Source organism: Dendropsophus ebraccatus, chromosome 5, assembly GCF_027789765.1.
Source record: "Dendropsophus ebraccatus isolate aDenEbr1 chromosome 5, aDenEbr1.pat, whole genome shotgun sequence".
Taxonomy (NCBI): domain Eukaryota; kingdom Metazoa; phylum Chordata; class Amphibia; order Anura; family Hylidae; genus Dendropsophus; species Dendropsophus ebraccatus.
The window spans coordinates 9,174,866-9,185,759 of record NC_091458.1 but is presented as its reverse complement, the minus strand read 5'-3'; the positions used below and the strand labels follow the sequence as shown (position 1 = coordinate 9,185,759).

The 10,894-nt window shown below is 46.8% G+C and overlaps 1 protein-coding gene across 6 annotated transcripts in view; it reads right to left on the bottom strand.

Moving 5' to 3' along the window:
- ARAP1 (ArfGAP with RhoGAP domain, ankyrin repeat and PH domain 1) overlaps window positions 1-10,894 on the bottom strand; it is a 99,087-nt gene that overhangs the window by 7,144 nt on the left and 81,049 nt on the right. For 5 of the 6 annotated variants that reach the window (XM_069969435.1, XM_069969436.1, XM_069969437.1 and 2 more), the window contains 10 exons: window positions 10,032-10,238; window positions 9,851-9,956; window positions 9,630-9,777; window positions 9,429-9,512; window positions 9,166-9,231; window positions 7,158-7,275; window positions 6,837-6,953; window positions 6,629-6,765; window positions 4,540-4,581; window positions 1,499-1,581 (listed from right to left, as the gene is read on the bottom strand). In XM_069969435.1, coding sequence (XP_069825536.1) covers window positions 1,499-1,581; window positions 4,540-4,581; window positions 6,629-6,765; window positions 6,837-6,953; window positions 7,158-7,275; window positions 9,166-9,231; window positions 9,429-9,512; window positions 9,630-9,777; window positions 9,851-9,956; window positions 10,032-10,238 — 1,108 coding nt within the window. The remainder of the gene's footprint in view (window positions 1-1,498; window positions 1,582-4,539; window positions 4,582-6,628; window positions 6,766-6,836; window positions 6,954-7,157; window positions 7,276-9,165; window positions 9,232-9,428; window positions 9,513-9,629; window positions 9,778-9,850; window positions 9,957-10,031; window positions 10,239-10,894) is intronic. The other variant, XM_069969439.1, reaches the window with a different exon arrangement.

The following is a 10,894-nucleotide window of genomic DNA, read 5'->3' as shown; positions in this document are numbered from 1 at the left end:
ACTGTACATTGTAGTCTTTGCTGTATACTAAGAACAAAACTTTCCCCTACATGAATGGGACCGTGAAAGGCGGAGAGGTTGGGGGGGTCTCAGCGCCGCCTGTTACCATGGAAGCGCAGAAGAAAAGAATTCAGGGGAAAAGAGGTGAGCTGCTTGTGTGGAGGATGAGGCGCTGGCGGTGCTGACATTCTCCATTAGCGGCCGCACCATGGGGGGGCCTGAGTAATGAGAGGCGCAGAACACAAGGGGTTAACCACGGCCTTCATGTGTCTTAGCAACTGGCAGCGTTTCCATGACACAGAGCGTCTGTGCCCACCCACACCCGCTGATCGCCCGTCCTTGTATACAGGGCACACAAACAACTCTGGCAGGTAACAGAAGAACACGCTGCGCCAGGGACAGAGCCACGTCTGGCTGCCGCGCCGTCACCGTAAACATCTCTTATTCTTCTACAATGTGTGACGACCAATCGTGATCGAGGCCGAATCACCACAAAGCTGCTTATTGTCAGATCTGTGCGGAAAGGTCACAAATCACTCACATAGCTCTACTGCCACCCAGTGGTGATGGCCGGAATCACAGGCAGCCAACACAGCAGCAGTATCCACTAGGAACAAATCGGAAGCTGCACCCAGGGGGCCGAGCGGAGACAGGTGTATAGGAGGGGGCAGAGGTGGAATCATCTGCAGGATATATCACTATGTATCTGTCAGGAGGTAGAATTGTGCAATGCTCTGCAGGTGTGCGCAGTTAAGCAATGCTCTGCAGGTGTATAGGGTTGTGCAATCCTCAGCAGGTGTGTAGAGTTGTGCATTACTCTGCAGGTGTATAGGGTTGTGCAATCCTCTGCAGGTGTGTAGAGTTGTGCATTACTCTGCAGTGTTATGGTGTGTTTACACAGAAAGATTTATCTGTCAGATCTTTGAAGCCAAAGCCAGGAACAGACTATAAACAGGGAACAGGTCATAAAGGAAAGACTGAGATTTCTCCTCTTTTCAAATCCATTCCTGGGTTTGGCTTCCAAAATCTGTCAGATAAATCTGTCTGTGTAAATGGACCATTAGGGTTTTGCAATGCTCTGCAGGTGTGCGCAGTTAAGCAATGCTCTGCAGGTATATAGGGTTGTGCAATCCTCAGCAGGTGTGTAGAGTTGTGCATTACTCTGCAGGTGTATAGGGTTGTGCATTACTCTGCAGTGTTATGGTGTGTTTACACAGAAAGATTTATCTGTCAGATCTTTGAAGCCAAAGCCAGGAACAGACTATAAACAGGGAACAGGTCATAAAGGAAAGATTGAGATTTCTCCTCTTTTCAAATCCATTCCTGGGTTTGGCTTCCAAAATCTGTCAGATAAATCTGTCTGTGTAAATGGACCATTAGGGTTTTGCAATGCTCTGCAGGTGTGTAGGGTATTGCTCTGCAGTGTGCAGGGTTGTGCAATGCTCTGCAGTGTGTAGGGTGGTGCAATGCTCTGCAGATGAGCTGTAGGATCTGGTACCTCTTTGGTGGTCGGTATTTCTTCCGGACCCCCAGCTGCACGCTCAGGTTCTTTATCGACCACTCCTTCTCCGGCCGGTGACTCTGCGGCACAAACAGCTCAGTTATTGTCATTCTGCAGCCGCCCTCAGCAGTAGCGGAGTCCTCACAGGCTGGTAGTGCACCCTCAGCAGTAGCGGAGTCCTCACAGGCTGGTAGTGCACCCTCAGCAGTAGCGGAGTCCTCACAGGCTGGTAGTGCACCCTCAGCAGTAGCGGAGTCCTCACAGGCTGGTAGTGCACCCTCAGCAGTAGCGGAGTACTCACAGGCTGGTGGTGCACCCTCAGCAGTAGCGGAGTCCTCACAGGCTGGTAGTGCACCCTCAGCAGTAGCGGAGTACTCACAGGCTGGTAGTGCACCCTCAGCAGTAGCGGAGTACTCACAGGCTGGTGGTGCACCCTCAGCAGTAGCGGAGTACTCACAGGCTGGTGGTGCACCCTCAGCAGTAGCGGAGTACTCACAGGCTGGTGGTGCACCCTCAGCAGTAGCGGAGTACTCACAGGCTGGTAGTGCACCCTCAGCAGTAGCGGAGTACTCACAGGCTGGTAGTACTCACAGGCTGGTAGTGCACCCTCAGCAGTAGCGGAGTACTCACAGGCTGGTAGTGCACCCTCAGCAGTAGCGGAGTACTCACAGGCTGGTAGTGCACCCTCAGCAGTAGCGGAGTCCTCACAGGCTGGTAGTGCACCCTCAGCAGTAGCGGAGTCCTCACAGGCTGGTAGTGCACCCTCAGCAGTAGCGGAGTACTCACAGGCTGGTAGTGCACCCTCAGCAGTAGCGGAGTCCTCACAGGCTGGTAGTGCACCCTCAGCAGTAGCGGAGTACTCACAGGCTGGTGGTGCACCCTCAGCAGTAGCGGAGTACTCACAGGCTGGTGGTGCACCCTCAGCAGTAGCGGAGTACTCACAGGCTGGTAGTGCACCCTCAGCAATAGCGGAGTACTCACAGGCTGGTAGTACTCACAGGCTGGTAGTGCACCCTCAGCAGTAGCGGAGTACTCACAGGCTGGTAGTGCACCCTCAGCAGTAGCGGAGTACTCACAGGCTGGTGGTGCACCCTCAGCAGTAGCGGAGTCCTCACAGGCTGGTAGTACTCACAGGCTGGTGGTGCACAATGTGCCGTGTATCACACTCAGATCTGCTGCACCGCACACTACCACCTGAGTACATACACCAGAGAGGATGCCACCAGTAACCTACAGGAGGCGCCAGAGTTTCCATCACTGCACAGATACATCCTCTGCAGCCTATCCCCACCTCTGCCTGCTGTCCCCTCCCTGCAGCACTACTTCTCACAGCTGAGGGTCTGTTACAGTAGCGTCTAGTGTAGTATCTGGTCTAGATTCTTCTACACTGCAGCAAACTAACCCGACAGGAGAGAGATACGCCCTGCTGATGTGTGTATCTAACTGACGAGTATCTAGGCTGGAAGCAACTGTAACAAACCCTCAGCTGTGACCAGAGAGGAGGGGTTCAGTCTCTGCTCACATCAAGACCAGCTACATTCCCCACAATGCAATGCAGCCCATGATGTGTAGCACAGAGCTAGTGCTAAACCACTGGGAGCTGGCCATCAGCACAGGTCAGTCAGACTGCAAGAAGTCAGCAGAATAGTGAGTGCAGCTCTGGAGGATGAGGCATGATGTAACAGCAGAATAGTGAGTGCAGCTCTGGAGGATGAGACATAATGTAATAGCAGAATAGAGAGTGCAGCTTTGGAGGATGAGACATGATGTAACAGCAGAATAGTGAGTGCAGCTCTGGAGGATGGGACATCATGTAACAGCAGAACAGTGAGTGCAGCACTAGAGGATAAGACATGATGTAACAGCAGAATAGTGAGTGCAGCTCTGGAGGATGAGACATGATGTAACAGCAGAAGAGAGAGTGCAGCTTTGGAGGATGAGACATGATGTAACAGCAGAATAGTGAGTGCAGCACTAGAGGACAAGACATGATGTAACAGCAGAATAGTGAGTGCAGCTCTGGAGGATGAGACCTGATGTAACAGCAGAATAGTGAGTGCAGCTCTGGAGGATAAGACATTATGTAACAGCAGAATAGTGAGTGCAGCTCTAGAGGATGAGACCTGATGTAACAGCAGAATAGTGAGTGCAGCTCTGGATGATAAGACATGATGTAACAGCAGAATAGTGAGTGCAGCTCTGGAGGATGGGACATCATGTAACAGCAGAATAGTGAGTGCAGCACTAGAGGATAAGACATGATGTAACAGCAGAATAGTGAGTGCAGCTCTGGAGGATGGGACATCATGTAACAGCAGAATAGTGAGTGCAGCACTAGAGGACAAGACATGATGTAACAGCAGAATAGTGAGTGCAGCTCTGGAGGATGAGACCTGATGTAACAGCAGAATAGTGAGTGCAGCTCTGGAGGATAAGACATTATGTAACAGCAGAATAGTGAGTGCAGCTCTAAAGGATGAGACCTGATGTAACAGCAGAATAGTGAGTGCAGCTCTGAAGGATGAGACATGATGTAACAGCAGAATAGTGAGTGCAGCACTAGAGGACAAGACATGATGTAACAGCAGAATAGTGAGTGCAGCTCTGGAGGATGAGGCATGATCTAACAGCAGAATAGTGAGTGCAGCTCTGGAGGATGAGACATGATGTAACAGCAGAATAGTGAGTGCAGCTCCGGAGGATGAGACATGATGTAACAGCAGAATAGTGAGTGCACCTCCGGAGGATGAGACATGATGTAACAGCAGAATAGTGAGTGCAGCTCTGGAGGATGAGACATGATGTAACAGCAGAATAGTGAGTGCAGCTCTGGAGGATGAGACATGATGTAATACACATATAGAAATGCAGCAGAAATCACAGCGTTCTCTTGCTCTCCTGCTCCCCATGTACATGAAGCCGTTTAATGATTGGTTGTGAGCGTCTCATAGACCCAGTGGGAAGTGACACACAAGACAGGGAGTCCATCACCCGCACCAGGCAGGAACCACACACAGCGCCACCCACAGGCCTCTCACCTCACTCCAGTCATCCGGGAACAAGCTGGGATCTTTGGCGCTCTGCTTAACAAAGGACGACGGTTACACAACACATAGGAGAAGCTGAGAGCAAAGCTAGACTGTGCAGCAACATGGCGTCTGCCCGCACAGGGTACTGCAAGCACAATAGCCTACATATATGTCTGCATCATACTGCTGTGCACAGGGGGCGGTATTATAATAGTTATATTCCTGTATATAAGGAGCAGTATTATAGTAGTTATATACCTGTATATAGGAGCAGTATTATAGTAGTTATATTCCTGTATATAGGAGCAGTATTATAGTAGTTATGGTTCAGGGAAGAAAAAGAGTGCTGCACCTCACACCTATGGCTGATACTAGTACCTCTCGGCTGCATAAAACACATCAGAATTCTGTATGTGAATTGATCAAGCAAGATTATAGTAGTTATATCCCTGTATATAGGGGGCAGTATTATAGTAGTTATATTCTTGTATATAGGGGCAGTATTATAGTAGTTATATTCCTTTATATAGGAGCAGTATTATAGTAGTTATATCCCTGTATATAGGAGCAGTATTATAGTAGTTATATTCCTGTATATAGGTGCAGTATCATAGTAGTTATATTCCTGTATATAGGAGCAGTATTATAGTAGTTATATTCCTGTATATAGGAGCAGTATTATAGTAGTTATATCCCTGTATATAGGGAGCAGTATTATAGTAGTTATATTCTTGTATATAGGGGACAGTATTATAGTAGTTATATTCCTGTATATAGGAGCAGTATTATAGTAGATATATTCTTATATATAGGAGAAGTATTATAGTAGTTATATCCCTGTATATAGGGAGCAGTATTATAGTAGTTATATTATTATATATAGGGGCAGTATTATAGTAGTTATATTCCTGTATATAGGAGCAGTATTATAGTAGATATATTCTTATATATAGGAGAAGTATTATAGTAGTTATATCCCTGTATATAGGGAGCAGTATTATAGTAGTTATATTCCTGTATATAGGGGCAGTATTATAGTAGTCATATTCCTGTATATAGGAGCAGTATTATAGTAGTTATATTATTATATATAGGGGCAGTATTATAGTAGTTATATCCCTGTATATAGGAGCAGTATTATAGTAGATATATTCTTATATATAGGAGAAGTATTATAGTAGTTATATCCCTGTATATAGGAGCAGTATTATAGTAGTTATATTCCTGTATATAGGGGCAGTATTATAGTAGTTATATCCCTGTATATAGGAGCAGTATTATAGTAGTTATATTATTATATATAGGGACAGTATTATAGTAGTTATATTCCTGTATATAGGAGCAGTATTATAGTAGTTATATTATTATATATAGGGAGCAGTATTATAGTAGTTATATTCCTGTATATAGGGGCAGTATTATAGTAGTCATATTCCTGTATATAGGAGCAGTATTATAGTAGTTATATTATTATATATAGGGGCAGTATTATAGTAGTTATATCCCTGTATATAGGAGCAGTATTATAGTAGATATATTCTTATATATAGGAGAAGTATTATAGTAGTTATATCCCTGTATATAGGAGCAGTATTATAGTAGTTATATTCCTGTATATAGGGGCAGTATTATAGTAGTTATATCCCTGTATATAGGAGCAGTATTATAGTAGTTATATTATTATATATAGGGACAGTATTATAGTAGTTATATTCCTGTATATAGGAGCAGTATTTTAGTAGTTATATTATTATATATAGGGACAGTATTATAGTAGTTATATTCCTGTATATAGGAGCAGTATTATAGTAGATATATTCTTATATATAGAAGCAGTATTATAGTAGTTATATCCCTGTATATAGGAAGCAGTATTATAGTAGTTATATTATTATATATAGGGGGCAGTATTATAATGCTTTATTATTTCATCAATCAGAGCTCAGCTCGGGATGGTTCTCCCCTGTATTTCATACTGTCCAGGGATGAGGAGAACATGGGGTCTGCTGCATTGGAAGAAGTTTGGGTAATAAAGGATTGTAAATGAAGCTAATACCGGGGTCTCCTCATATGGGGGCCGTGCTCTGCTCATACTTACCCTCACTTCTCGGTACATCCGCAGCATGCTGCTGTTCAGCATGAAGTATCGATCATGAAAACCGGCACCAAACGGCAGTAGACTCCTTTCCTCGCGGTACGCCATATTCCCGGTCTTTGTATCGCTCGTCCGGCTCTCTGTAGGAAGGAAGAGGCTTCAGTGGTTTCTACATCTAGCATGCAGCAGGCTTTGGTCAGCGACTACTCACTGATATAATACAGCATGGCGTCCATGTGTAGGTCTTTCTTTACAATCAAGTGGCTGCTGTTATTGACCTGAGAGTGGAAGATGGGAAGCACCTTCTCGGAGGGATGCAGGGGGCGCTCTGTCAATACAAACACAGGTAAAGCTATTTGTTTTGTCCAATACAACTATGGAGTACTACAGCTTAGCTCAGTCAGTCTGCAGCTTAGGATACTGCAGTGCCCTCTAGTTGCCAGACTGCTCACTGCACCCATTTTCTAATACTGGATTAAAGAACTCAGACCTGGATTCAGCAGAGCTGAGTCTGCCGTCTGGAGAAACGCACCTAACTCTGCTGAGTCGTCCACCTCTGAGCAGATCCAGTACTCCCCCTCCTTCACACGGATGTTCTTCCTTTCCAGCAGCGTTTCTGTCAGCTCTTGAGCCGTCATTGTGACTGCAATCTAAAATCACAGAAAATCTATTGTTATTACTTAACAACAAACTTGGTCTAGAACAGAATCAGTTCTTTATCTTACTAGTGAGCCAGGTCCTGTATGTTACTAGTCAGCCATGTTCTGTATGTTACTAGTCAGCCAGGTCCTGTATGTTACTAGTCAGCCAGGTCCTGTATATTACTAGTCAGCCAGGTCCTGTATGTTACTAGTCAGCCATGTTCTGTATGTTACTAGTCAGCCATGTTCTGTATGTTACTAGTCAGCCAGGTCCTGTATGTTACTAGTCAGCCAGGTCCTGTATGTTACTAGTCAGCCAGGTCCTGTATGTTACTAGTCAGCCAGGTCCTGTATGTTACTAGTCAGCCAGGTCCTGTATATTACTAGTCAGCCAGGTCCTGTATGTTACTAGTCAGCCAGGTCCTGTATATTACTAGTCAGCCAGGTCCTGTATATTACTAGTCAGCCAGGTCCTGTATATTACTAGTCAGCCAGGTCCTGTATGTTACTAGTCAGCCAGGTCCTGTATGTTACTAGTCAGCCAGGTCCTGTATGTTACTAGTCAGCCAGGTCCTGTATGTTACTAGTCAGCCAGGTCCTGTATGTTACTAGTCAGCCAGGGCCTGTATGTTACTAGTCAGCCAGGGCCTGTATGTTACTAGTCAGCCAGGTCCTGTATGTTACTAGTCAGCCAGGGCCTGTATGTTACTAGTCAGCCAGGTCCTGTATGTTACTAGTCAGACAGGTCCTGTATGTTACTAGTCAGCCAGCTTCTGTATGTTACTAGTCAGCCAGGTTCTGTATGTTACTAGTCAGCCAGGTCCTGTATGTTACTAGTCAGCCAGGTCCTGTATGTTACTAGTCAGCCAGGTCCTGTATGTTACTAGTCAGCCAGGTCCTGTATGTTACTAGTCAGCCAGGGCCTGTATGTTACTAGTCAGCCAGGTCCTGTATGTTACTAGTCAGCCAGGCCCTGTATATTACTAGTCAGCCAGGTTCTGTATGTTACTTGTCAGCCAGGTCCTGTATGTTACTAGTCAGCCAGGTCCTGTATGTTACTAGTCAGCCAGGTCCTGTATGTTACTAGTCAGCCAGGTCCTGTATATTACTAGTCAGCCAGGTCCTGTATGTTACTAGTCAGCCAGGCCCTGTATGTTACTAGTCAGCCAGGCCCTGTATATTACTAGTCAGCCAGGTCCTGTTTATTACTAGTCAGCCAGGTCCTGTTTATTACTAGTCAGCCAGGTCCTGTATGTTACTAGTCAGACAGGTCCTGTATGTTACGTTACTAGTCAGCCAGGTCCTGTATATTACTAGTCAGCCAGGTCCTGTATGTTACTAGACAGCCAGGGCCTGTATGTTACTAGTCAGCCAGGGCCTGTATGTTACTAGTCAGCCAGGGCCTGTATGTTACTAGTCAGCCAGGGCCTGTATGTTACTAGTCAGCCAGGTCCTGTATGTTACTAGTCAGCCAGGGCCTGTATATTACTAGTCAGCCAGGGCCTGTATGTTACTAGCCAGCCAGGGCCTGTATGTTACTAGTCAGCCAGGTCCTGTAAGTTACTAGTCAGCCAGGTCCTGTATGTTACTAGTCAGCCAGGTCCTGTATGTTACTAGTCAGCCAGGTCCTGTAAGTTACTAGTCAGCCAGGTCCTGTATATTACTAGTCAGCCAGGTCCTGTATGTTACTAGTCAGCCAGGTCCTGTATGTTACTAGTCAGCCAGGTCCTGTATGTTACTAGTCAGCCAGGTCCTGTATGTTACTAGTCAGACAGGTCCTGTTTATTACTAGTCAGCCAGGTCCTGTATGTTACTAGTCAGACAGGTCCTGTTTATTACTAGTCAGCCAGGTCCTGTATGTTAGGTCCTGTATGTTAGTATTCAGCCAGGTTCACTCACATGGACGCTCTGCTCACACTCCTCCTTCTTCTCATTCAGATAGACGGTGCAGATGAAATCCCAGCCCTGTGAGACAGAGAAGACATCTTTATTCCATGCTTCAGACTGAAAGATGAGTGATTTCTCTGATCGCTGTAAGATGGTTCCTGGACAGAAGCCACTTACTGCATTCAAGATCTTTCATCTATTGGTGACGTCTCTCCAGACGGTTTTATTAATGTAATGTGAATGGGCGCTGGCTGATTTAACTGCTGCTCACTCACCCTACGTTTCGTATGGTTGTCTTTGCGCACTTTCAAAATGGTGGACGTGATGTCCAGCTGCTTCTGGATCTCCTGAATATCCACCTAGGAGGAGAACAGTGAGGAAGTGACAACAGCCGGCAACAATCAGCTTTCCCTTATATACGTTGTATCGTCTGACCCAGTCCCAACATGGCCGTCCTGATCATTAACCCTACGTACACTGAATATGCGCGGGTAGAAGGAGATCAGGTCCTCCACCACTCGGCCTGGCTTGTAGTTTTGTCCGTCGGTCTGGAAGAGTGTGGGGCCGAACACGATGGCCAGATTGTGAATGTTCATCTGATTGATGTCAGAAAAGTGCTGGATGCTACAAAGAAGAGACATCCCGTGAGAGAGGAGCGAGACATCAATGTGTCCGGGTATGGCACGTCTCGACTCACCAGTACAGGTGGCGCATTAAGGCTTTCAGCGTGGCCCGGTTGACAGGGGGCAGAAGTTGCAGCAGCTCCTGGTAGTGCAGGACTCTCTCATTTTCATCTTTGATACCTGGAAAAGACGAGATGTGAGGCTCTGACATCATGTGACCCCTGGATGACAGGTACTACGGGGGCGGAGTCTCACCTGTGACGTGCAGCCACTGCAAACTGTGATCCCCAAACACCCCCTCCACGATGCCCCTGAAGAACCTCTTGAGGGCGTCCGATACATTGTCCACGTGTTCGTCCTCTGTCAGGATCACGCTCCGGGCGTCCTTCTTCAGCGCCTCCAGCAGATTGGTGATCTTGGAGTTCTGTCCACTCTTCCTGTAGATCCCTTCAGATTCCACCCCTGAGGATCCATCATAGGATGTCAGTCTGTGGCAAACAACCCGCTCACAACCCCTCAGATTGGTCCACTGAAGCCCCACCCACATCCTCCCAGATTGGACCATAGAAGCCCCACCCACATCATCTCAGATTGGACCACAGAAGCCCCACCCACGTCTTTAACTGGATCGATGCAGACCCGCCTATAACCTCTTAGATCTAACTACTGAAGCCCCACCCACATTCTCTCAGATCGGACCACTGAAACCACACCCATAACCTCTCAGATTGGACCACTGAAGCCCCACCCACATTCTCAGATCAAACCATTTAAGTTCCGCCCACATGCTCTCAGATTGGACCACTGAATTCCCACCCATATCTTGAACTGGATCACTACAGCCCTGCTTTTAACCTCTCAGAACCACTGAAGCCCCACCCACATTCTCTCAGATCGGACCACTGAAGCCCCACCCACATTCTCTCAGATCGGACCACTGAAGCCCCACCCACATTCTCTCAGATCGGACCACTGAAACCCCACCCACATCCTCTCAGAGGGAACAACAAAAGCCCCGCCCATATATTCGACTGGATCACTGCTGCCCACCTATAACCTCTCAGATCAGACCACTGAATCCACACCCACCTTCTCTCAGATTAGACCAACGAAACCAC